Below are 27,418 nucleotides of genomic sequence, written 5' to 3'. Positions count from 1 at the left end.
CCTCGGGAGAGGCACTAGGGCTCAGCAGTAGATTTGGAACTGGGTTTCTTCTATAGGAGCTGAGGGAGGCAGGAGGGAACTCTGAACTGGCGTGCTGTGAGCTCACGTGTGTCGGCTGCTCGTGAGTGGAAGGCCTGTCTGGGAGGTGTGGGCCTGAGTAGTCTCCAGTGTGGGACTGCTTTCTGGACTGTGTGTAGGACGGCGGCGGGCAGCCCGCAACTGTGGGCTTGCTCCGGTGTGGTCCTCTCCGGACCATCCAATTTCTCCATCTCCGAGGGTATGGGAACCTTGGCAAGACCAGCTCAGAGTGCACGGAGATGTCCTTCTTCCCACTGCGGAAGTGCTTAGAGGCTGTTGTAGCCTCTGCTGGTTCTGGGAGGTGGGGGACCAAGGCCTTTGCTGGCCAGGGCAGTGCTGTTTTTTGGGTACAGTATCGGGAGCAGGACTCCATGCACGGGTGTTCGAGGTCAGCCAACGGCCGTGGGTGATGTCTAGGTTCAGGCCTGGGGAGCTCAGGATTATCTTCATCCCCACCCCATTGAGCTGAACCCACTCCTGATCCCAGGGTTGAGCCTCATCTGCCCACCCTGGTCTGGCTCAAGGCCTGGGACGGGTCACCTCCCAGTCAGGACACTGAGCCAGGAGTGAGGTGTGTGGTCCCTTCCCCTTTTTAGGTCTCTGTTTTCCCACATGAATAATGAAAATGTTCGATAAGACTAATGGTTTTCAAAACTTTCTTAAGGAACCCTTGTCAAGTGCAATCTTATGTGGAGCCCAGTATATAATATAAATTAAAATAAAGCTGCTGAGGGGCGCCTGGGTGGCGCAGTCGGTTAAGCGTCCGACTTCAGCCAGGTCACGATCTCGCGGTCCGTGAGTTGGAGCCCCGCGTCAGGCTCTGGGCTGATGGCTCAGAGCCTGGAGCCTGTTTCCGATTCTGTGTCTCCCTCTCTCTCTGCCCCTCCCCTGTTCATGCTCTGTCTCTCTCCCAAAAATAAACGTTGAAAAAAATAAATAAATAAAAATAAAAATAAAAATAAAATAAAGCTGCTGTGAATAAGGTGGAGGGTGTGGGCCCAGATCTTTGTTCACATGGCTTCCTTTCATCCATAGACCGCCAGGTGGCCACTGAATTCTCAGGAGACTTCTAGGGCTCTAACAAATGCACTTTGAAGGCCACTAGGCGAGAAGGTCATTACAGGTCCTCCAGCTCTGATATCTTGGGAGTGTAACTTCCTGAAGCCACCGTAGTCTAGCCCTCACAGGCCCAATCCTCTCCTGAGTCCCAAAGGGAAGGTGGTGTGGGATGGGCCACTAGCTAGCTGGTGACACTGCCACACAGTCCCCAGGGAAAGCTGTTTCCTGAGGCAGCAGAAAGGTGCTATGTCCCCCAAAGTCACAGCTGCCACCTGGGGAGGCCTGGGGCCTGTGGTCTGGCCTACACCCCATTTTACCTCCTCCTCCTCCTCCAGAGGCAAGGAGGGCTAAGAGGCAGATGTCAGGGGCTGGGGTCAGACTCCCCTTCCCATGCTGCGGCCTGTCCCTCACCCGAAACTACACAGCTTGGCAATTAGTCACACAGGCCAGCTCCAGAGTGCTGCCTGGCTCGGATGAAGACACCCATCCTCTGAGAGTTCACTGGTTCTAGATTCTGTTGTCTGTTCCAGGTGCCTCCTCTGTCGGATCTTCCCAGAAGTCCTATCTCTTCCTCCACTTATTCATCTCCACTTCCTATCCAGGGACTTCTCTCTTCTAGTCACCAAGACAAGAACTCCTTCCCATCCGAGTATCCACCTGCAAACTAATCCTCCAATCAGTAAATTAATGCTCCAGGCGCTGAGAATAAAACCTCAGGGGAGGCCTTTGGCTGCTTTGAGCATGGCCTGGGAACCGTTTCTCTTGCCGAATCGAAGGCTGCTGGACCAAAACAACCACGGGGGATGGGGCTGGGTATTCCGTCCCCACCAGGTAAAGACAGGCTGGAGCTGCTGTTTTCCATGTCCTTTGGGGATTCCGGTTTAAATGTCGCTTAGGGGCCAGACTCCCCAGCCATGCAACCAAGTGAGATTCTTGTTATTGCCCTCGGGGGGGGGGGGGGTCCCAGCACCATCTGCTGGGCAGGAAGGATGTCTGTCTCCTTGAACCCCAGACGCTGAGCCGGCCGCCTCCCATTGTTCTGGCCTGTGGTCAGCCCCCCTTCTCAGGCCGACCACACAACCTGACCAAGCAATTCTCTGGGAACACTTCGGGTAGGAAAAAATCACTTTATTAAAGGGCCTCTGTCACAAGCCCCCCATTTCTGGACCTGTCAGATAGGCTTTCAGTAGAAGTTTCTGGTTGTCTTTCCTTCCAGTTTCTCTGTCCATGGCTTCCTGAGATTTGGCACTCTCGGCGGCATCTGGGGAAGGGCCGGTGACCTTGGGGTGCTGGCCCAATGCAGGGAGGGCTGGCAGCTGGCAGAGCGCCAGGGAGTGGCCAGCCCCACAGCCCACAAGGAGTCCCAGTGACGACTGCAGAGATGGCACAGGCTTCGGGGCCCAGATGTTGGCTTCGGAGCCGTCCCCGCACATGCCGTGCTCGTTCCAGCCCCAAGAGTAGCACGTCCCTCCTGTGGAAAAGAAAAGACTGCTGTAGAAGTGGCTTTGAGAACAGGGCTCAAACAATCAACCTGGGGACACAGGTAATATCCTAAACCCCGGTTTCCACGTGACAAGACCAAAGCTCAACCGTACTTGGTGGCTTGCCTGCCACCCTTGCTTCCACCCTGCCCTCCAGAGCCTTCCCAGTGTTTCTCACTCCTGCCACCCCACAGCTGTCCCTGTCCCAAACCTGGCCTTCCTCCTTCCTTCACCGTAACCTCCTCCCTCACACCCACCCCATAATCCAAGACCTGCCGACTCTTCCTCCAGAGAAATAGCTCAAATCCTTCCATCTCTCCATCTCTACTGCCTTCCCCTTATCCCGGCACCATTCTCCCGCGTGCTGGGCCGTGCCAACAGCCAAGGGACTAACTGGGCAGCTCACCATCTGCCCCAATCTTCAAAGAGCGTCTAGATGATCTCTGACAACTGCAAATCTAATCACATCACTCCCCTGCTTAAAAGACTTCTGTGACTTCCAATGCCCTTAAAGGCCTTTCTTTGGCCTGTGAGGCCCTGAGTGACCTGGCTCCTGACCACCTTGCTGCCCTCCCCTTACTTTCCCCCACCTCACTACGTTCCAAAACCCCTGCCTTCTTTCCATTCCTTACATATGCCTTGTGGGGCCTCCTTTCTCTTGAGGTCCTCTTTTTAATGGGCTCCAGACCTCCTCATCTTTTAAATTCAAGTTAAATGTCGTTCTGAGGCCAGATTCCCTGGCCACTCTATCTAACTTAGATTCTTGATATTGCCCTTGGACTTCACCCCCACGGGGGCCCTCGCACTTTGTGGTGGATAGATGACTTGTGTATCATGTGTGTACTGTCCCCTCCTCACTAGCCGATGTGCTCTACAAGGAGGGAAGGACCACGTACGTTTCATTCACTGCGGTATCTCTAGCCTGGTACACAGCTGGTGCTCAATAAGGGCTCGTTGATGAGATAAAAGATTGAATGAACACAGTCATACAGCCAGAAGTCTCTAGACCAGCATGATGCCCCCACACATCACAGCATCTCTTCCTAGGTTTAGACCCTTTCCTAGGGTCTAAACTCACTCGTGTTTTTTGTAGTCATTAAAAATTTTCTGCCCCCAACTTATAAAAATAATACATCTTCCTGACAAAAAAAAAATGAAAAATATGGATGAGTGTAAAGAAAAAGCAGACTTTGATCCTGGCACTACTATGTTAAACCTTTAATTTGTGAAATTTGTAAATATTTGTGTATATTTTGTTCTGTTTTTGTCCCTTACTAACACAAATATTTCTCCACAGAACTGCAAAGGGTTCAAAAAGAAAATTAAAAAGAATTTGTTTGAAATTTTGAAATAGTTCAATATGCAGAAAGATACAAGAAATAACTTAGCAGAAAGAAACATACTCCGTCCAGATTTAGAACATTCGTCAACATATCTGCTTCAACGCTTCCCTTAAAAAAAAGAAAATATACCAGTAAGATAACAGTTTAAGCCCTGCTTCCCGTTCTTGCCCTCCAGCCATTTCTGCTCCCAGGAAGGAGCCACTATTTTGAAGTTGGTGTTTGCTACTGGTTTTATACTTTCTACACATATGTCATTAAATGCCATGTAGCATTTTTAGTCTGTTTTAAAGATTTATATAAATAGTGTTGAAATATCTATCTTTATAACACGTGCCCTTTCCACTCAGTATTCTTTTTGGAAATTTATCCGAGCTGACACAGATCAAGTTCATTTATTTTAACTGTGCTCAGTATCCCCTTATGTATAAATCTTATTTGACTTATCCATTCCCCTTCGGATGGACAGTTCTTTGATGATGGCAATTGTTGCTATCTTCTTACACAATATATAATGTACAATATCATGTACTTCATAGTAATATTGTCGCTATTGTAAACAGCGCTGCCGTGAACACCCCTGAGCACGTCTCCCTGTACAGAGAGGCGTCTGCGCACAGCCGGTCCCCAGACGTGAGCGGAGTGGAGCCACACGTTTAGATTTAGATACAGCTAATAGCTGCCACAATGGCTGCAGTTACTTCCCGTCCCATCAGCGATGGATATGAATGTTTCCCTCGATCTTTACCTTCGCACTCTTTGCTATTCTGATAAGTACAATGAACCAATCTGCATTTCCCCGACTACTAGTGAGAGGGAGCGTCACTTCATTTATAGCCCTGAGTCGCCTCCTCTTATGAATTGCCTCTGTACATTCTTGCCTGTTTTTCTCTTTGGCTGTTTGTCTTTTTTTTTTTTTTTTTTAATGGATTTGTGAGTTTTCTTGATGTATTATTTTCTACTTTTTTGCTATTCTATGCATTGTGTCTTCTCCCACACGTCCATGGCATGTCTCTTCACTTTGCTTACGGTATCTTTTGTTAAACAAATTTCTTTAAAATGACTGTCTGATTGTCCATTATGGAGATTCAACAATTTCCTTAACCTGTATCCTATTAACAGATATGCAGGTTGTTTCGAGTTTTTCATTATTTTGAATAACTTGAATAATATTCCTGTGAGTATCTTTGCACATGTATCTTTTTCTACCTAGTATCTTCCTCAACTTAGATTCTTAAAACGGGAATTCCTGGTCAACTGGTATCGACATTTTTGAGATTCCTGAGTACTATTTTTAATGCTTCCACAATATTTTTCAGAAAGGCCACCTGAATACAACTATGGCAATCTGTGGAAGTTTCCGTTTTACTCCAGCATTGCCAGTATTTAGTGCTCATTATAATGTTTAAAAAATCTTTTCTAATTTGAAGACACAAAAAGATTTCTCATTGTTTGTATTTGTGTATTATTGCCATCAAAACTGAAAGATAAGGGGCGCCTCTGTGGCTCAGTCGGTTAAGCGTCCAACTTCAGCTCAGGTCATGATCTCATGGTTCATGGGTTCAAGCCCCACGCCAGGCTCTGTGCTTACAGCTCCAAGCCTAGAGCCTCCTTGAGATTCTGTGTCTTAGTCTCTCTCTGCCCCTCCCCTGCTTGCTCTCTCTCTCTCTCTCTCTCAAAAATAAACATTAACAAATTTTTTAAAAACCTGAAAAATAATTCTTACGTTACTCAGATATTTGTATTTCCTCTTTTGTGTATTCTCTGCTTCATATCTTTTTCCTATTTAGTATACAAGGGTTTAAGTGCTCAGATCCAAGAGCCAGATGGTTTGGGTTCAAATCCTAGCTCCTCTATTTATTAGCTGAGTGACCTTGGGCGAGTTACTTAGTGTCTCTGTGCCTCAGTTCCTTCATCTGTTAAATGGGGATAATAGTACCTTTATCATAAAGTTGTTTGCAAGCGTTAAATGAGTAAGTAGGTGTAAAATACTTAGAATGGTACTTGTCCCGTAGTATTATGTAAATATTTGTTATTGTTAAGAGCCTTCTTAAGAGCCTTCTTGTTATGTTAAGAGCCTTCTTGTTTTAAAGATTTTTATTTTTAGAATATTCTTTCTCTGCCATATCTAGCACAAATATTTTTTTCTTAGTTTGACTTAAAACTTTGTCTTGGGTCTTTTGATATAAAACATAAGCTTTATGGTTCTTTGTAGTAAACTTCATTGATCTTTTACAATTTCTTCTACTGCTTCTAAGAACTGAAAGCCCATCCCTGTCTGGATCAGAATGTATTCTTTTTGATTTTTCAACGATCTTATTTACTTTTCTATCTTTACATTTCACCCTTTCTCCACTGAAAATCTGTTTCCCAGACCACTCTTCCACAGGGGGAGGCTGGCTGGCCAGGGATTACCCTTCCTTTCCCTTTTCCTTTTCCCTGGTAGGAAGGCAATCACTGGCCAAAAGTTTGGGTTTGGGGAAACACAGATGTCTCCCTGTTTGGCCCACGAGCGAGGAAATGCACACAGAGAAGATGAGCCCCGGGCCGCAGCTCCTATGGTTACGCGGGAATTTCGGCCAAGTTGACGGGAGGCACAAAGTGGGAGAGTGGAAGAGGCTTGGTACCTTTGGGCCCTGCTCGGCACCTGGTGTGGGCTTCGCGCCCGGGCCTGGTGAGTGGCACCAGCTGACGGTCAGCAGGAATGGGGGTGGGAGGAAGGCAGAGCTGACCTACCACCAGGACGCGGCACAACGGGCAGCTGGCAGGTCCCTCTCCTCCTGCCAAAGGAAACACGCTCTGAGGGGCCGGGGTAGCCAGAGGCCTTGAGCCAGGGCTTTCATGCCCACTGGGTCGAGAAGTCTGGCAAAGGGCCAGAAATTTCTTCCCCCAATACTTCCAAAGAAGCCTACTCGAAGTCAGGTGCTTTATATTCTTTATCTCATTTAATTCCAACAACCCTGTGAGGCAGCCATGTTTTGTAGATTATTCTCGTTTCGTAGAGGATGAGGCGAGGCACTAGAAACCAGGAAGTGTGGCTCCAGAATCTGCACTAACTTTGCATATTATATACCAGGGCTTGCCAAATTTATTCTAAAAAGGCAGATAGTAAATATTTTAGGTTTGAGAGCCTCATTTGGTTTCTGTTGCATATTCTTCTTCTTTATTATAACCCTTTAAAAACCATTCGTAGCTTGCAAGGCCATACGATACAGGCCATAGCTCAGACCTGGCCTGCGGGTCACACTTTGCCAGCCCTTGGCATACATATACAATGTCCACTATTTACTGTGGACTGTGCTCCGCTGTCCCGGGTCCCACACTACCAAACGGCCGCGCGATAATGGTACTTCTGTCCCCATCTACATCATAAGGTCGCTAGGAGGAGGACTGCATAAGTGGACATGCCCCAGCACAGTGCCCGACACACGGTGACGGTCCACACCCACGTATGAGGCAGACCACAGGAAGGGGAGGAAAAGGCTTTAAGAAAGGCCTTGCCAGTGTCAAATGACACGGAGGAGAGGACGGGCACCAGCAGATGGGAAGGCCTAGGTGGAACGACACGAAGTTTGGGGTTTCTGAACATTTTAAACAAACTTCCTAAGTAAAAAAACAAAAACAAAAACAAAAACGAGGCTGCTGAACTTCGAAAGTGAAAGATGAACTGTGCCTTGGGGCGCCTGGGTGGCTCAGTCGGTTAAGTGTCTGACTTCGGTTCAGGTCATGATCTCACGGTTTGGGAGTTTGAGCCCCGCGTCGGACTCTGTGCTGACAGCTTGGAGCCTGGAGCCTGCTTCGGATTCTGTGTCTCCCTCTCTCTCTGACCCTCCCCCACTCATACTCTGTCTCTCAAAAATAAATAAATGTTAAAAAAAAAAAAAAAAAAAAGAAAGAAAGATGAGCTGTGCCCTGAACAGAAGGGACTCTCAGCAAGACCTTTAAGTACTGAAGCCCCTCCAGCATTTGAGAATCGGTTTCATATGCCCCCACCCCCAACCAGCCTCATTTAGGGTCTTTTTAGGGACACAGTGAAGGTGGGAAGGCCCTCTGGATTCAGCAAGCTGCTACTACGCAGGCCCTTCTCATGCAGAAGTAAGAGGAAGGAGAATGGCCTATGGTAGGCCTCTCCCTAAGCTAACTGGAATGTGGAACACCCAGTTTTCAAAATAGGTAGGTTATAGGATCATTCCTGGCTTTACAGAGGGCTCTCTGCAGTGTGCTGGGCACTTACCAGGTCCTGAGGAACTGAAACCCACCTGATTGATCCAGACCTGATTTACTGGCCCTGAGGTACATGGCTGGGCTTTGGGTGGAGAGCCCATAGTTACTGGGATTCCCTAGCCTCTTAAGACTTCAGGCCCCCTGATCATGGGGCTCAATGGAGTTGGCCTCATCCAGGCTGTGACAAGTGATGGGCTTGCAGCCCACCACACTTGCGTCAGCCTAAGAGCCCTGCAGGCAGCGGAACCCAGGGACTGGCAGGGTCCTGGCACAGGCTAGACACAATACTCAAATCTGTTCAGGCCTCGTGGCACCTGCCTGAGCTTCTTGGCAACCTGGGTCCTTAGAGGGCCTTATGGTGCTGGGATTACAGCCCAATGCTAGGGAGGGGGACACATTTCTGCTGGAGGGCCTTGCCTAAGAGGGGCAAACACCTGAGCATGTGTGATAGAGCTAGTGTGGTAGAGCTTCATTCTGAACCACGGAACGAAGACTACATTTCCCAACCTCTCTTGCAGCTGGGTGTGTGAATGAGCTGTAAGCCAAAATGTTCTGTAATAGCTATGGCGCCTTGCCTTCAAAGACAGATGGCACGTACCTGTTGTCCCTTCGTCTATCTTCTCACTGGGAATGTGGATGTGATGGCTGGAGCTCTAGCTGCCATCTCAAACCATGAGAAAGAAGGCTATCACCTAGGGATATTACTTCCCAACTGCATACAAATGTCACTTAATCCCCACAGCAACCTCCATTTATGACTCCGGTGTTATGATCTCCATTTTACAGATGACGCTACTAGGCTCAAAGGGTGAAAAAACTTGTTCATGGTCACACAGCCATGCTGAGCCAGGACTAGAATCCCTGACTCCCAAGTCTCAGGCTCATTCACGAGTGCCAAACTGTGTGAAAATGTAGTAACATCACCGAATGGTTAGTGTATGCCAGGCCCTGTGATGAACACTTAGTTCACTGAATCTCCACAACAAGCCTGCAAGGTAAAATCTAACATTATCCCCGTTTTCCAGAGGGATGGCATCAACCGGGCAAGGTAAGAAGCAGAACTGGATTCTAGCCTGGGCATTGGGACTCCAGGGCCTCTTGTGTTAATATACTATCCTCTCTAGCGAAAACCCTGCTTCCCAGGTAATTAGGAAAAGGTACAGAGTCGCAGCCCACCTGTGTGGGGACAAGGTCAGCGGTGGAAGGCAGGAGCCATAGCTGGTGAGAGAAGCACTCTGCAGGAAGCACAAACCTCACTGAGCCCTTGTGAGCATTGGGGCCCAGGCCCGAGGAAGCCGCTTAAGGCCCTGCCCCTCCTGCATCTAGTGGGCTGGGGAAGGGAGGAAGAATGTGGGCAAAAAGTCAGGCAACTAATGGTTCCCCTTGTCTCCTGTCAAAGGCCTCACAAAGACCTAGAGCATCAGGAGGGGCTGGTCTTCTGCAATACCAGGCAGAGAGAGAAGGACGGGTGAGGTCTGAGTAGCCTCACAGAGAAGGCTCTGGATTCAGGAAGCTGGTAAATGTCATTGTGGCCGCAGCTGGCCCTGGAGCTGGTAAATTTGGGAAAAACTTCTGAGTGTCCAGCCACCAAACTCACGTGGATCCCACCCCTTTGGCCATAATTGCCAGGGTGATCCCTAGGGTCCTGCTGTGAGCGAGGAATGGCGAGGGAAGAACCCAGAATTCAGGCCTCCTATAGTGTTTTGGGTCTAGTTCAGGTCCTCACGCTCTCTTGCCTGGACAATTACAACAGCTACTCTATCCTTTACGCAGAGGCAGCTGGCCTGGGTGGGGGACTCAGGCTGAAGCACAGCAAGGACTAGGTCCTCCTGTGGACAACCTCCTGTCTCCTGCCACCAAGGTGACCAAGACCAGGACTCTCAGCTGGCTCTCCAAGCCCTCTGTCCCTCTTGGCTGCCTCACCCCTCTTTCCCAGTGCTCTGTGCCAGCCCCGCAGGCTTGGCCGCAGGCAACAGCCCCGGCCGTTGGCACGGGCCCTCTTACGGTGGGCAGAGTCTGGGCTAAGACAAATCAAGAGTCCCTCCCCGAATTCACCCAGGCCTTTCACACAGTCATGATTTGCTCAGGCAAGTCCACTTATGTGGAAGCTCTTCTTCCTGGCCCTGTGCTGGACACAAGACCTAGATGAGGAAAATTCAGTTTCTGCCCCGGGGGGCTCCCGGTCCACTGGGGAAGACAACCATGAGAAGGAGGATTATGGGGACCAATGGCATGTGTGCACAAGGAGCCACACACAACAGTGTTCACTGCAAAAGACTGGGGGAAGCCCCCAAATACTCATCTATAGAGGAGTGTTTAAAGAAAGGATGGCTCGACCCTACTACCCAGCTACTAAAAACAATGAGATAGCTTTCTATGGCCTGACATCAAGATATCTAAGACATTCTAGAGAGAAAATCGGTTGCAGAACAACACAGAGTATGATTCAATTTATGTAGATCCCCTATATATTTCTATAGGTACAGAGCTTGAAGAATACATCCCCAACTGTGAACAATCTCTGAGCAACAGAGGGAGAAATGGAGGGGAAAGGTGGCCAAGATTTTGTTGTTTGTTCAAATACTTTAAGAAGTAGTAACAAAGGATGATGATTTAAAAAAAAAACACACAAAACTATAGCTTACTTGACAATAATATATTTTAAAAAATAACAGTATTCCTAAGGGACAGAGGTAGCATAGAGGTGAGGATGGTATGCTCTGTTGGGGAAAGGAGATGGGTGTCACTGAAAGTTTCAGAGGTTCATTCTTAGCTGGGTTTTGAAGGATGAGTAGGAGTTAACCAATTTTTTTTAAGGTTTAACTTTTTTTTTTTTTTAGCATTTATTCATTTTTGACAGAGAGAGAGAGAGAGAGAGAGAGAGAGAAGGCAGGGGAGGGGCAGAGAGAGAGGTTGACACAGAGCTTGAACTCATGGACCTGAGTTGAAGTTGGATGCTTAACCGACTGAGCCACCCAGGTGCTCCAGGAGTTCACCAGTCTTAAATAGAGGGTATCCATTGAAATCTGCCCACTCTGAGCTGCTTTCATTGACCCCAGTGTCATCCTTTTGCTGCAGAAGTGAATGGTGGCTGAGCATAGGGCTGGGTCCCACTGGGCTGTGGGAAGGCTATTAATTTCACTTTGTCTGAGCTCCTAGTACCCAGAATCCTCTAAGCATACACACCACACCCCTCCTGGTTCTACAGGTATTTATACTTGCACTTGTCTCACCAGTCTGTGAGCTGGGATTGGAGTTGGGTGCTGAGAACAGGGCACACTCATCAAGTAGTCCTTAGGCACATGGAATAGGCACTCAGATTATGTATGCATCTAGTCTTTCTGAGCCCCCTGTTCTGTCTAGAGAGTAGCACGAAGGGGAACACACCTAATACTGAAATTGGGTGCCATCAACCTCAGTTGTATGCCTGGTTGCTTGCCTTTATTCCCTCGTCTGTGGCCAGAACTGCCCGCTGGCCATAGGCCTCAAGAACAGAGAGCTGCAAGTCTCTGTCCCCAGTCACACTGCCCAGAAAAGCAGTTCCTACAGAGAATGGCCATGAGAATGGCTGTGAGGACAATGGCCTCACGGGGCCAGGCTGAGGGAAGAGGCATTGACAGTGCAGGACCCTTTCAATAACCAGTCTATCCATCACTCTCCAGGGCCCATGACGCCCTCAGGCAGGAGCTGAGGCAGCAGGAAAGAGCCGTTCCAGAATCAGAAAGTGGAGCTGTTCACCCACAGAATCACTCTAGGGAAGTTTTGGGATTGTGGCCCAAATTGCCTCAGGGAAGGCTGTAAGTGGAAGCAGGCTGGCCTAGGGGCCCTTCCAGACCAGGATCCATGGAAGTGCTGAGAATGCACTGAGAAAGGGAGATGGGGTGAAGGCTGAAAGCAAGGAGGAGGAGGGCTGGGTGTCTACATGGAAGAAAAGATAAGGGCCTCTGGAAGAAGGAATTAGGAAGGTAACATTCAAAACATAGCCAGAACCAGCCACTTCTCACCAGCCCCATCACCTCATACTAGAACTCTGAGGGCTTCCTACTGGTTCCTCTGCTGCCTCTGTTGCCTCTCGTCATCTGTCCTCCACACAGAGCCTGCGTGATCCCATTGAAACCCAAGTCAGACATGGCACTGCTCTGCTCAGAGTGCTCCAATGGCTTCTCCTCTTACTCAGATAAACAACAGCTTCCTCTCCGACCTCAAGTCCCATGTGTTCCACCCTACTGACATCAGAACAGCTACACTGACTTCTTGTTCCTCAAACAGTAATCACCTCAGGGCCTTTGCACTTGCTATTCCTGCTGTCTGGAATGCTCTTGCCCTGATATCCACAGGTTCATTCCCTCATGTTGTGCACGTATTTGTTCAAATGCCACCTTATCTATCTGAAAGGCCTTCCCTGACGACTCTGTATGAAATAGCAGTCTACAACCTTCCCCATCTCTGTCTCCTCATCTGCTTTATTTATTTTTTACTGTTTATCTATCAGCTCTTCAAAAGAAGGGACTCAGTTTTGTTTGCTGCCATATCCCAGCACCTAAACAGTGCTCAGCACCTATTAGTACTCAAATACCTGTTGTGGGAATGAACAAACAAATGAATAAATGAATGAACCAATGAACGAATGAACTGAATGAATAAATGGCCAGTGAGATAACAGAGCTGCCTCGTTCTCTCCTGAAGGGGCAAAAGAGAACCTGAGGATGTGGGGAGGAGATGCCATGGGTAGGCCGACTGCAGCTCACTATCAGGAAGAAGGCTGGGATGGCTAGGAGGCTGCCCAGAAGAGCAGCAGGTGGTCTTCTGCTGGAGGTTCCGAGCCCCCAGTTGGCACGGGCCCTCTTACGGTGGGCAGAGTCTGGGGTGAGACAAATCAAAAGTCCCTCTGGCCATGGAGAGCTTGTGTGGCGGTGTGGGTGGGTGCAGATGTGTATGAGAGGGAGGAAGGTGAGGCCGAAAGCAGGCCCCAGGCCTTCAGGCTGGCTCCCTCCGACAAGACAGACGAATGGCCTTGGTTCAGATGATAAACAGAAACATACTGAGTTTCTGGGTTTACCCTCATCAGTCTTATTCTGAGGCTGCAATGTTGGGGCTGCTTTAGAACCTCTTTTAAAACCCCGTATCTCAAAAAGTTGTCCAGTTCTTTGTCAGTCTCTGTCCCGTTACGTAAGAGGAAACTGAGGCCCAGAGTGGGGCAGTATTGTGCTGAGGTCCTCACCTACACACCTTCCCACTGCTCTCCGCCTCTCCCTTTGCATCACTTCGGGCACCGCATGTGATAGTTGGAGCAGCTCAGTGAGGAAGGTATTTGGATCAACACTGCATGGAAGAGAACAGGAGAGTCTGGAAGAGGTTCAGAAACAGCTCAGCTGGGAGAGGCAGAGGCCAGCCTTCTGCCCCCACTTCCCCCCACCCCGGAGCAGGAGGTGCTGGGACTGCCGTGGCCACATTTTCCCAGTCACCTGCGCAGAGAGCGTGCCGTGGCACGTGGCACGTTGGCTCCACTGGGTGACTATTCTTAGATCTAGGGAGCTAGGAATGATGGATTTAGAACTTACGAGGTGGAAACGTGTTGGCCTGTTTTATAAACAACTGAAATCCTCCCCCCAGACTGTCTTTCTGAGTGCTGTGTTCTCTGTGGAACTGCTGGCTTTCTGGGCTTCCTGGCTGCACTGAGAGAGGGAAGAGAAAAGGCAACTAACCCTCTCGAGGGCCTACTATGGCCACGGATGGTGCCAGGGCTTTTGCATGACTCCAGCCCGTTGAACAGAGCAGCCCTGGCAAGACGGTATTGGGATCACACTCTGTGATCACAGAGAGGTCCTGAAATGAGTAGGCCTGGTGTGCAGCCCGGTCCTGCCAGCAGGGGTCTGGACCTGGTGGGTGGAGTGTTAAGGGCACAGGGTGGCAGCTCTGGAGTTCAACTCCTGGTAAGCGTTTCAAGTACTACGATTTCTTCACTGGAGGTGACAAGCTGCTGGCCTGTCCTCACAGCCAGCCAGGGACCCTCCTCTCAATAGGTTCCAGGTTGCCATCATCCCTTTTTAAGTGTGTTCCCAGAGCTGGCCACAGCTCTCTAGAGACAATACACCCCTCTGGACGTATACCTTGTCCTGGAGGTGGCCTCTATCAGTTTAGCTGAGGCCACAGGAGCTGTGTTGGAGTCCCGGTCTGCGGACTCCTAAACCGTGCATGAGAAGCTATGCTGCGTCCCCTGGCCTGGGCTGTGTGCTTCTGTTCTGGACCTGGCCAGAACTTTCAAGTTGTCTCCATTATTGTCTTACTGAATGGACACAGAAATCCCCGAGGGGCACTAGAGGAGGGGCAGGGGCACAGATGCAGCTCTGGGACCAGGGGCAGTGGGACTGCTGCCATTCCTGGGTCCTGGTCACCAACAGAGCCTCCCTACGCTGTTCTTCTCCCTGTGCCTGTCTGGGAATCACCAGTGTGCGTGAGAAGAGGCTGGGCGTTAGCACAACAGTGGGGGTAGGGGTGAGACGGTCTGGGGCAGAAGAATCTATAGGCAGATCAGAAGATTAGGGCTCTAGAGAGGAGCCACGACTGGATGACACAAACCTGAGAAGGAATTCTCCCTTGCTTTCCGATCACTTACTAATGAGCGTCTGCTCTGTGTTTGGTGCTGTACCCAATTCAGGTCGATGTATTTGGCACACGGCAACTAGGCCCCCACACGGTACGAGTGCTAGGTCAGGGACACATGCCAGCTCTTCAGAGGGATCAAACCTCTTTGGGATAGAGCCTGTCTCTTACTTATCTTCTCTTTTTCAGATAGTAAATTTTTATTGAACTCCATGACAGCCAAAAAAGAAAGAAAGAAAATACAATAGTACAAAAGAGGAAAAAACTAAGGGATTAATCCTTTAAATTTACATTAATGTATTTTTTTTTTCCTTTTAAGAAAACTTTAATTTTTTTAGAGCAGTTTCAGGTTACAGAAAAATTGAGCATGAAGTACAGAAAATTCCCGGTCTCCATACACTCACTGCTTCCCCACTATCGATAGCCCGCACCCGAGTGGTACATTTGTTACAATCGATGAACCCACCTTGACACATCATTAGGGCCCAAAGTCCCACAGTTTACATTAGGGGTCACTCTTGGTGTTGCTGTACATTCTATGGGCTCTGACAAATATGCGATGACATGTATCCACCATTATAGCATCAGACAGAACAGTTCCACTGCCCTAGGTCCTCTGTGCTCCACCTATTTATTTATGGTTTTATCCAGCAGAGTGAATGCACGAGTGGAGGAATAGCTATTCCTCCCATAAGAGTGCCCGTAAGGTTCACGCACGGCTCTAGCAGGAGGAATACAGAAGTGAACAGGACACAGGCCCGTGTCCTCCAGGGGCGTACATTCTACTGAGGCAACAACAAGCAAGCAGACACAAATCGACAGGATGCATCTAGTGATAAAGAGCTATAAAGAAACAAAATGGAATAATATGATTGAAAGGACAGGTGGTCAGGAAGTCCTCTCCAATAAGGTGGCCTCTGAGCCAACCTCAGGGTGAGAAGGAGCCAGGTCTACAAGCACCTGGAGGAAGAGCTTTCCAGGCAGAGACAATGATAAATATAAAATCCCAGAGAGAGCTGGGGAGAGGCAGGCCTTGAGAGGGAAGGGAAGCCTGGTGAGGAGTCAGGAGTTTATTCTGAGGATGCTGAGAAGCCACTGGAGAGTTTTAAGCAGGGAGTGAGAAGATCTGACTTCCGTTTGAAAAGGCTGCTCTGTGAAGGGGGAAACACAGGGTGACTTTCAAGAGGCTCCTGCCTGGCAGAGGACCTGGCGTGAGGGGGCAGGATGGAGTGGGCTGGGAGCAGGGGAATGGGCAGAAATGGACGGATTTATTCTACTCTGATAGTAGGGTGTTTGGACCTGTTGACGGATTGACACAGGGAGCGAGTGACGGGGATTCGTTGAGCGATGGCAGCCGGTAGTGCCATTTATGAGGTGGAGGAGCCTGGGGGAGGGCTGGGCTTAGGGAGCAAATGGAGTTCTGTTGTGGACATTTTAAGGTGGAAGTGCCTACTAGACGTGAATGGATGGATGGATGGATGAATGAATACGTCCCCAAAGACAGGCTTCTGGTGAGCCTACGGGATTACCAACCTGAGAACTGGGAAACTGAGGATGACAACCGCAGGAGCCACCAGGTGAACAGTGGGCAGCTCCAGAGGTAATGTTGTGCTCATGACTCGACGGGGCCTGACTTGGTGCCTTCGTCATGCTGAATTCTAGCTTCTGCTTTTCTTTTTTTCTTGAAGGAAGTGCATGACTGGGATGATGCATACTCCACAGGCCTTTGTGAATGTCCCTATTTCATAAAAAAATGTGTAACATTTGGAAGCAAAATTGCCCTTTTGGATAATTAGAACCGACCGGTCCAAGGTCTCCCGCTGGTCCTGTGGGAAGCAGCACCCTCCCCTCAGTCTGGGAGTGGCCTGCTGAGCTGGGACACACCAGCCAGCGCTCCTCGCCTGGGGCGGGTGTCAGCGGGAGAGGTTGCAATCCCGGAGGATGCGGGGTCTGCACAGCATGAAAAATGCTGCAGCCCTGCTGCCAGACTCTCTCTGGAACATGTTCTAATTCCTAGGGAGTGTGAGGCCACCCGAAATGAGGGCCTGTGAAGGAGGCAGCTCTGAGAGGCCCTGTGGCCCTGGCCCTAGAAGAACACACAACTGCAGCTAGGGAGGTCTGGTGAGTCCCGCTGGGCTCCCTGCCTGCGTGGCTGTTCACATCCCTGATGGGACTACTCAGCCTCCTGTGGGCTCAGTCCAAAGGGACAGATTCCCCTCCCAGACGAGGGGGTTAGAAGCTCTAAGGTAGAGGCCGGGCATGTGTCCCCAGGGTGCAAATCTTCCAGTGGCACCCTAGCTCAGAAGGAAATCCAAAGTCTAGTCCTTGACCTATACAGTTCCACACCATCTGGGTCCCAGCTACCTCTCTGATGCCTGCTGTCACCGCTCCCCTCCCCACTCACTCCTCCTGAGCCACAGTGGCTTCCTTACTGTTCCTCTAACTGGTCAGCCATGCTTTTAGCTTCACATGGGTCTGCTCCCTCTGCCTGGAACACTCTTCTCTGGGTATCCACATGGCGTCCTACCTCCTTTCATTTGGGTCTTAGTTTAATTTTTACCTTCTCAGAGAACTTTCCCTGATCAGTCAACCCCATCCATCTTTCCTCTTACCCTGTTTTATTTTCTTTCCTGTCACATAACACCCCATCATATATTTAGGTCTCTCCACTAAGAAATGAAAACCTTCATGAGAGCAAAAATTTCATTTTGTTCAACTGCTGCAACCCCAGCACTGAGAATAGCTATAGGTATATAAAAGGTGCTTGGGGTGCCTGGGTGGCGCAGTCGGTTAAGCGTCCGACTTCAGCCAGGTCACGATCTCGCGGTCCATGAGTTCGAGCCCCGCGTCGGGCTCTGGGCTGATGGCTCAGAGCCTGGAGCCTGCTTCCGATTCTGTGTCTCCCTCTCTCTCTGCCCCTCCCCCGTTCATGCTCTGTCTCTCTCTGTCCCAAAAATGAATAAACGTTGAAAAAAAAAATTAAAAAAAAAAAAGGTGCTCAATAAATATTTGTTTTAGGAATAAACAGGTGTCACTTGCCCCATTCCCTTGGGAATGCCCATTCCCTTGAGGGGAAAGCCCAGTCAAAGAGCTGAGCAGGCTGTCCCCAGGGGTCACCATCAAAAGGAACACTGTATGGGTATATGTGGAGGGGGCAGCCAGGGCAGCCTGTATTGAAGGCACACGTAATTTGTAGAGTGCCTGCAGCCTCAGCTGTGGGGAAGAGAGACATTATAGGCAATGACCGGACAGACTCAACCTTTGGCTAACTCGGCCTGGCCAAGTCTGTCCAAGCTGTGAATAAGCACCCCCACCTACTCAGTGGCCTGCAGGCAGACCCTCTCCCCCTCCCAAGACCAAGAGGAGCCCACTGGGCAGCATGTATCTCAAGTGCTCACTGGATGGGCCAGAAATATGCAAACCATTGTTGTTGCTCAGTAGCTATGGAGCCAGACAGGCTTGGATTTGATCTTGCTTGACACCTACTGTGTATACCGGAGCTTCGGTTTCTTCATATGTAAATAAGGATAGCCATCTTTCCTTTACCTTTTTTTTCCCCCTGGGAACATATGTGTAGAGTACCCAACACAGAGTCTGTCCTGTGATACACGCTTGGTCCACACTTGTTCCCTCCCCTGTCTCCCCAGCTGCTGCGGGGGTGGCCTTGTGCCTCCTGCCCAGGATCCGGTTCCCAGCCCTCTTTGCTTCCAGATGTTAGTACATTTAGGAGGATCCCCAGTGCAGGGGCACATGACAAAAGCATGACATCCCTCCTTTCTGGCCATCCCCCAAGACCCCTTGCATGGAGCAAGTAGATAACACTTCACACAAGTTCTAGCTGAGACCTCAGTCAGTGATTGAGGTGTCCTGACAGGCGCAAGCCACTGAGCATTGCTACGGAAGCCTCTCTATAGCAGTTATTCTCCATTTCGTCACTTGTTTCCTGGCTCAGCTGCCTTGTGGCACAGGGGGAAGGGCAGTGGATGAAGCACCAGAGGATTAGACTCCTGGTGGAGCCTATGCACCTATGGGCTGCATGACCGGCCGTAACTCTCTGCTTCTTCCTGACTCTTATCTCCCCCGACTCTAGGTAGTTGGCCACTGTTTCTCAAACCACGGACTGACAACTATCTGCGCTGCATCTGTTAACAGGGTCCAGGTGCCGCGTCAGACCAGCCGTCAGGGTCTCCCCTTGCAGGTGATGATGAACGTCTGATGTAGGAGTCAGACTAGCTAAATTGTTTTCAGTCTCCCAGGGGACAAAACAGGCAACACTGAAGCTGCTCTGGTTAGAACAGGGGTGACAGGCTCAGAGCCCCATGTGCTCAGCCCCCCGCCACTCCCACTGGCTCCACAGCATCCTAGAGCTTCCCAGAGTACAGTCTGAAGTCCCCCCCCACCCCGCACCAAGTCCCAGGGATTTCTAGCACCTTCCCTAGAAGGGAAGTCAAATATTCATTCATTCATTCGCTCACAAATATTTAGGAGGCGCCTTCTGCTTTCTTTATGCAAGTATTCATTTGAAGTCAGTAGCTCTACTACTTACTAGATGTGTAATATTGGGCCAGTTAATCTCTCTCCAGGGCTTTCTCATTTGCAAGATGGGAAAAGGATACCTGTTTCCCCTATCTTACAGGATTCTTCTAATGCTCAAAAATCAAATGAAAACACCTGTGAAGAAGTGCTATGTTACCCGGAAAAGACTCTGCAGACATTGACCACGATCACCACCACTAGTATATGTAACTACTTCGGAAGTCATAGAACCAAATGCAGTCCTTAGAGGCCTCTATAAATGTTACTCTCCTACTTTCTGTAGCTAAACTTCCAGAAGGTGTTACAGGGGTTGGGGAAGCCATCGCTCTGAAAGCTTCATCTGAAAGACAGCAACCTGCCCATAGGGGTATTTCTGAGATTGAAGAATATTACTCAGTTTGGGGAGCCCAGGTGGCTCAGTTGGTTAAGCGTCCGACTTTTGGTTTCAGCTCGGGTCATGACCTCACGGTTCATGAGTTCGAGTCCTGCACTGGGCTCTGTGCTGACAGCATAGAGATTCTCTCTTCCTCTCTCTGCCCCTCCCCTACACACACACACTCTCTCTCTCTCTCTCTCTCTCAAAATAAATGAATAAACGTTAAAAAAAAAAAAAGGATATTACTCGGTTTGTTATCTTCTAAGTGGAACACTTGTCTATTATCCAAAATTTCTTCATTGATCATATACTAATAAAAGATTTTTAAAAAACTGTTGAAAATACTGATACACAAAATTCTTCCAAAAACTTTTAAGTCTTTATCTGCTGCTTTAAAATGAATTCAGGTTGGGGCGCCTGGGTGGCTCAGTCGGCTAAGCGTCTGACTTCGGCTCAGGTCATGATCTCACGGTCCGTGAGTTCGAGCCCCCCATCGGGCTCTGTGCTGGCAGCTCAGAGCCTGGAGCCTGCTTCGGATTCTGTGTCTCCCTCTCTCTCTGCCCCTCCCCTGCTCATGCTCTGTCTCTCTGTCAAAAATAAATAAAACATTAAAAAAAATAAAAATAAAAAAAATAAAATGAATTCAGGTGAGGCACTCTGAGCAAGGGCAAATGTCAAGGTCTGCAGGGTATGGGCAGCATGGCTCTATGGGAGGAGCATGGGGCCAGCTCTGCCACTGACTCAGCATGGACTTGGGGACTTGGGTGAGTCACTATGCTTCCCAGGTCCTCTGTTTCCACACCTATAAACTGAAGGCACAAGCTTTACTGATCTCCAAGAGCCCTTCTAGCTCTGATGGTTAATGTTTCAGGACAGTGGAGTGTAGCTTCCAACATACCCAGGCTGTCTGTCATTCCATAGCACATCCAGACGTGCTGAGGCCGCAGTCTTGCTGAGCTCAAGGTGGCTCATGGAGATGTCATTTGCCGAAAACAATGCCCCTCTCCCTAGTTACTCAACTGGAGTTTCAGACTTTCCAAAGCACCCTCAGCCCCACAATAAACCCAAAGCAGGAGGATGAGGAAGCAAGCATGTCTAGAAGAGAGGTGGCTCACTTAGGAGCTGCACCCTTGTGACAGGGTCATGACCAAAATCAAGGCATTTTGACTCCAAGCTCTGAGCTCCTTACCTCATGGGGATCACATCCCAATGCTCAGTCCCACTGAAGAAATATGGACCCAAAGAGCTTTTATTTGGGGGACCACCAGAGCTGAAGTCAGAAGATGGGACCATGCTCCTGCTCCAGCTCTTCCTGCTGTGTGCTTCTAGACCAGCCACTCCCTGGTACCGGGCCTCAGTGACTTCTTCCTCAACATAGGGATAGTGCTCCTGACAATTCCACGCTACAGTGAGGCTTGTGTGAGAGGGAACAGAAACCTTTGTATGTTATAAAGCTATATATTAGTTACCATTAACACCATATACCCCAAAGGTTGAAGGAATCTACTCCTGTCCTTCAAAAAAACAACAACAATCCTGGGAAGTATAAGTGCTGGAACACAGGGCAACTGGATATGGGACCTGAATGGGCAGGTCACTTTACTCTGCAGGCTGAGCTGCATAGGACTCTGGGCCTGACTCCAGTCCTATGGAGACCAAACAGCACCAAAGCTGAACACATTTGACAGGAGTGTAGAGCCTGTCAACGTGGACAGTTTTTCTGGGCCTTCATCCCATCAACAAACATCCTTCTAATACCAACTGCAAATAAAGTACTTTCTGAGTGCCCCATGTGTACAAGGAAAGAAGGAGGAATGAGCAAAGATGAATAAGATAGTCTTCATTTTTAAGGATTTCCCATCTCTTAATAACCAACACCTCCTGAGCTCTTACAACATTCCAGGAATCTCTTGTATTACTTCCATTCTCTCATTTCACACCTGTAATACCCTAGTTGGGCAGGAATGTTCAGGATTCCTAGAAGGTGGGGCTCAGGCTCACCTGAAAACTAAATGGTGGAGCCAGGACTCAAACCAAGGTCAGTCTGTTTCCAGATCCTAAGTTCTTAATCCCTTTGTTCCATGGACTCTGTGTCTCCGATGACGTTAGGCAAGCATCTTCCTTTCTGGATCTCAGTTCCCCTATGAAATGCAGAGTTTCAATGATTCTAGTGGGTACAAGAGATAAGGCAAACACTGTGAGTCAAGACAGAAAATGAGAAATGCCCACCTAAAGTGAGGGGTGAGGGGTGAGGGGTGGTAATCAGTTCCCATACCTCAGGAAAGAAAGGCATAAGACACTGTCTAGGTGGAGTGAGGCCATGGTCAGGCTTTTGCTTAGATAGGGCTCAAAGCAGCAAGTTTCAGAAAGGCATGGCTAACACGTCTACCTCCACCAACGTCTTTTCTCCCACCAAACCAATGTCTTTGCTCCCCCAATTGGGCTCTGTGCTGATAGCTCAGAGCCTGGAGCCTGCTTCAGATTCTGTGTCTCCCTGTCTCTCTGCCCCTCCCCTGCTCATGAGAGCTGTTTGCACAGAGCCCAACGTGGGGCTCAAACTCACAGACTCTGAGATCGTGACCTGAGCTGAAGTTGGATGCTTAGCCAACTGGGCCACCCAGGCACCCCAACATTAAAAATAATTTTTTAAAAAAGCCCCCATATTGGAATATGGGGTACCCAGGTACCCCATATTGGAATATGGGGTACCCGGGTACCCCATATTGGCACCTGGGTAGCTCAGTTGGTTGAGCGTCTGACTTCAGCTCAGGTCATGATCTTGCGGTTTGTGGGTTCGAGGCCCGCGTCAGGCTCTGTGCTGACAGCTCAGAGCCTGGAGCCTGCTTCAGATTTTGTGTCTCCTTCTCTCTCTGACCCTCCCCAACTTGTGCTCTGTCTTCCAAAAATAAATAAATGTAAAAAAAGTTTTAAAAAATTAAGAAAAAAAAGCCCCCATACGAAAAAAGAAAAAAAAAAAAAAGGAAAAGGAAAGAAAAAAAGATGCCTCCATACCAATGGAACAGCATTTTCCTTTAATATCTAGTCCTTGGTGCATGGCTCCCTGTCTTCACAATTTCCTCTGTCTCTACTGGAGAAAGAGCAGTGGCCCTTCTCCATCTGAATTTTTCACAGCAGCAGATGCCAGTAAGGTTGCCTGGAGAGTCTGGAATGCCATGTTGCCATGGTTACAGCAGACCTAGGTTCAGGATGCTTTATCCCCAATGAGCTGCCCTGGCAGTGCCATGCCAGGCTGCTGGTGGAATCTTTCTCGATGAACCAAAAAAAAAAAAAAAAAAAAAAAAAAAATCCCATTAATGGACAAGAAACTGCCCCACTGGTGCTTAGGTTCAGCTCTTGCAAACACACTTGTGGGCCACTTAAGGGGCTGCTGGCTGATAAGGAGGCCAGGCCCTGGCTCTCTGCACTATGGCTCACTCGGGGTAATATGGTTTTTAACTGGCTCAGCCAACAAAGCAGGCCCTCCCCCACTCCAGCCCCCAAATTACCACTTCTCTTGTTTGATGCCACCAGCCTGGGATCTGCCTGCGTGGACCCTGGCAATTAGCACAGCACTAGCATTTGTTGGAGAATTAAGAGTCACTGATTAGCCTAATTCCACACCATTTATAGGCAGTGAGTATCAGCCTGAGATTGACTTTTCTAAACAGTGGGCCAGAGGTGGCTAGATCATGGCCTGAGTTTGAAATGGAGGCAAGGGCCTCGTGAGCCAGACTGTGAACCAGGACAAGAGATAGGACTCACCTCCAGGCCTGGCAAACATCAGCCACTGCCTCCCCTAGTCCTGCCCGCCTAAGGGAACTGAAGACAAGAAGAAGGTATTTCCAAATTGAGGTCATGCCTATTTCCAAGTCAATCCTGACCAGAAAGGAAGCCCATTTCCCTCTGACAGCCTCCCCACTGACACCCACTGGAAATGCCCAGACAAAGGATTAGTGACCCCCAAATTGGAGGTTTCTGAGGCTAGAGGGTCTGAGTTAGATGTAGCTGGATGGGCAGGACCTGGACACCCTGCCTACACTTTGTTGCCATCTCACCACCTAAGGGCCTGAACCGTGTATCTGTCCCCTAAGTTGATGTCTGGCTGGATCCCCTTGGAATATGAATGCCCCAGGATAATTACCTTAAGATTCCTGCTGTCACACTCCTCACCCTCCTGCTGGAGGACCCCAAATAGACCCTCCAGGATGCATTCCAAGGATCATACAGGCCCCTACAACTTGGATGGTTGACCCCTAACCTGACCTAGCAAGAGCCAACTCCAGAGCTAGTATGATTCCCCTGGGTTTCTACCCTCTCCTACCACTTTGCTTGGATGCAGCATAGAGGAACCATGAGCATGTGGAGCTGGCTGAATATGTGCCCACAGACACTGGGTAACTTCCAGATCCCTTCAAAGAATTTCATAGGCACTGAGGCCTGGCTGGACAGGCCTTGATGACTGAGCTCCCCTAATTCCAATGTCCCTAATTTCAAGCTTGCTTCAAAACAGGGAGCTAAACTAGGTCTTTCTAGTCACTCAAAAAACATTTATTGAGTTTACCTTGATAGATGCAATCAGGGATACAGAATGAACCATCTAGGAATATAGAGTCTAGGTAATATGAGGAGACTTCCCAATGGAAAAAGAAAATTAAGGGAGGGGGAGGAAGGGTCTTCTGAGTAGGAAGAACAATTCGAACAAAGGCCTTGCTGGGGAAGTAGATGGGCTTGTAGAGCTAATGGTGGTAGTTCAGTTTGGGGGAAGAAGAGCAAAAAGCAGTAGAAGGAAAGAAATTTGGAATGATAGGTAGGGGGCATTTCACTGCAGATGGCTCAGTTAATATAATCCTCAAAACGCCTGACTAAAGATTTTGGACTTTATCCAACAGCTATTGGAAGCCACTAAGACTTTTGAGCAAGGGAGTAGCAGAATCAGAGCTGTGCTTCAGAAGCAAAATCTGGATAATAACAGTCATCATCATTGTCGCTGTTGTCACAGTGGATAACATTTAGGGAGCACTTAGACTGAACATGAAGGAGGGACTACAAGAAGATCTGCTTGGAGGCAGAGGCAGAGTCCAGGAGAAAGAGGACGAACAAAGCCTGCATTATCTAGAAGTGGCGGGATGCAGAAGAGAGGCAGCAGGAGAGAAAGCAAGGAGGCAGGACCAAGAGGGCCTGGCATCTGTGAAGCTGTGGTACAGAGGGGTGACAGGAGTCAGACAGCCTTAGCCAGAGGATGGAGGTCAAAGCCAGGTTCTAGGATTTGAGACTACTGGCTTCACAAGCCTCATAGATGGATCTAGAATCCAATTCCAAGGACACAGTCACCCTGGCTCCAGGAACACTCTGGGGAGGAACAGACCATGAAAGAAGGGCACTATCTCGGGAAGACTTTCTCTTCCACACCCCGCCCTGATCCTATAAACCAAGAACCTGTTGGCTGAAGTGAGAAGGAAAGGACCTGAACCTCTCCTAGTGCCTTCTTGGTGGAGGTCTTTCTTTCATGAGAAGCATTAGGCTGGGGCCCCCAGATAGGGAGAGAGCCCTGGTCTTAATCCACCTTGTTTGCTTCTCTGTCCTTAGGTACCACTGCTACCCAACGTCCCTGGGGATGAGGGCCCTCAGAGATTGCTACCTCCTCCAACATTGCTCTCTCTCCTCATGACCCACATGAACCCTCTGCTTTGGTCAGGAGGGCTTCCCACCCTGCTTCACCCTGACCTATGCTCTACAGTCTCCAACTATTTCTCCTTCCATTTCTTCCAGTCAGCAAGGTCTTCAACCATTTCTCCTAGGTGAGTCCAAATCCTAGGCTAGCCTTCAAGGCTCGGTTCAAGTCCTCCTTCCTCTAGATAGTCTACAACAAACATTCCTTCACTGAGCTACAGCATTTAGAATAGAAGTTCCAGAGCAGGAAGGGAGATCCCTGGCCCAACCCTCTCAATTCTAACGAAGAGGACACTGGGCACTGGAGAAGGGAAGAATCTGCCCAAGGCAGAAGGACTAATGGACTAGGACCAGGTACATTCCCTAGACAAGCCTCTTATGAGGCTTTATAGCTCTGCTTTGTTTTGCTTGTCCATAACACAGATTGGGGTCTATGACATTGGTAGGGCACTGACTCCTGTATCTCTTCTCCTCTGGCACAGAGCCCTAGATTGCAGGTAGCTGAGGAAATATAACCCTCAGTAGCCAGTCTCAGGAGGGCCACAGGTCTTGAGGAAAAGTAAGACACAGGTGAAGTAGGAAAAATAACCCTCCTTCCAGCAATTCTCCACTGTTCCTGGGACGTAAGCCAAGACTAGCCTCTGGATTCGGGTGGGACAGAGAAGATGCATTCAAAAGGACTTGTACATCCAAAAGAGATTTCTGCATCCAATGCCAGCATTCCAAGTGCAGAGGTTCCTGGGAGAGTAGCTTGAGAGACTGGCAGAAGGGGTCACACTAAGGCTAGCCTCCAACCTAGGGGCACTGGTGATGATGGTCACACCAGCTGTGGGAAGGTTTTTCTTTTAAAGTTGAATTTTCAGGTTTTTAGCGTTAAAAGAGCTCTTTAAGGGGCCCCTGGGTGGCTCAGTCGGTTAAGCGTCTGATTTTGGCTCAGGTCATGATCTCACAGTTCATGGGTTCAAGCCCACATCGGGCTCTGTGCTGACAGCTCAGAGCATGGAACCTGCGTCAGATTCTGTGTCTCCCTCTTTCTCTGCCCCTCCTCTGCTGGTGCTCTATCTCTCTCTGTCTCTCAAAAATAAATAAACAAACAAACAAAAATTTAAAAGAACTCTTCAGGATCACCCAATCCAATTCCCGGCTTTTTCAAATACAAAATCCAAGGTCTTGGTAAGGAAAGAGATTTAATCAGGTCATACCATACCTCGGGGTCCCAGCCAGAACACAGCTCCAGGGCTCTCCAAGGAACCTTTTATCAACTGGGTCTCACATGGGTGTGGAAGGAGAGCACCCAGTAGGGTTAAATGGCCACCAATACTTACTACTCTGTTTTTTAAAATGTCAAAACTCAATTGCTGACTGCTGGGCGATTCAGGTTTAAAGACAAGTATTATGTTTGACTAAGGCTCCAAGTGAATTCTCCAAGTGAAGAAGCCACTTGCTTGAGATCACACAGCCAGAAAAAGGTGGAGCCAAAACTCAAGCATAGAGTTATCTGGTTCCAAAGTCCTTCCTTTTTCCCCTGGCTCATGCTGCCACCCACACTGCCTCTAGGTTCAGAAGAGAAGAAGAAAGGACAGACAGACACCCTGAGAGTCTGAGAAAGGACTCCATTGGACAGATACTTCCTGGGGGAGCCCCTCTTTGGCCTGAGGTCCTGAGTCGGGTGCTGGAGACACGGAGAGGAAATGAGATCCAGAAGCACGTAGACTGGTAGGAACTTCCAGGGAGATTCTAAATGAGCAGTTATAAAGAATGGAAGAGAAGCTAACACAGTCCTTCGCATTCTAAGAAAGAATGAGGTTGAGGAACAGAACAAGAAAGGACTGGCTGGCAGGGTCCTGCCCGAAGATGCGTGCGCCCCCAGCCACAGTCATCTTTGTGCCTGCGGAGCACAGCGCCATGCCTGGCCCACAAAGGCCGTCACTACAGTGTTGCTGAGTCAGTACACAGATGAATGAAACTTCTGCCCCAAAGGCAATCAGGATGCAGCAGAGAAAGGGTCTGCCCAGCAAGTAGGGTCCTGCGCCCCCTCCATCTGTAGAAGG

General features: G+C 49.1%; 1 protein-coding gene across 1 annotated transcript in view; it reads right to left on the bottom strand.

Moving 5' to 3' along the window:
* Positions 1-2,244: 2,244 nt before the first annotated feature.
* Positions 2,245-27,418, bottom strand: part of SERGEF (secretion regulating guanine nucleotide exchange factor) — a 237,256-nt gene continuing 212,082 nt past the window's right edge. The window contains 2 exon segments of the mRNA XM_040495690.1: positions 2,245-2,360; positions 2,363-2,608. Coding sequence (XP_040351624.1) covers positions 2,269-2,360; positions 2,363-2,608 — 338 coding nt within the window. The 3' untranslated portion in view covers positions 2,245-2,268.

This window comes from Herpailurus yagouaroundi, unplaced genomic scaffold, assembly GCF_014898765.1.
Source record: "Herpailurus yagouaroundi ecotype Mexico unplaced genomic scaffold, PumYag 187, whole genome shotgun sequence".
In the NCBI taxonomy this organism is placed as follows: domain Eukaryota; kingdom Metazoa; phylum Chordata; class Mammalia; order Carnivora; family Felidae; genus Herpailurus; species Herpailurus yagouaroundi.
The sequence above is the reverse complement of the archived record's forward strand: the minus strand, read 5'-3'. Positions and strand labels throughout refer to the sequence as shown.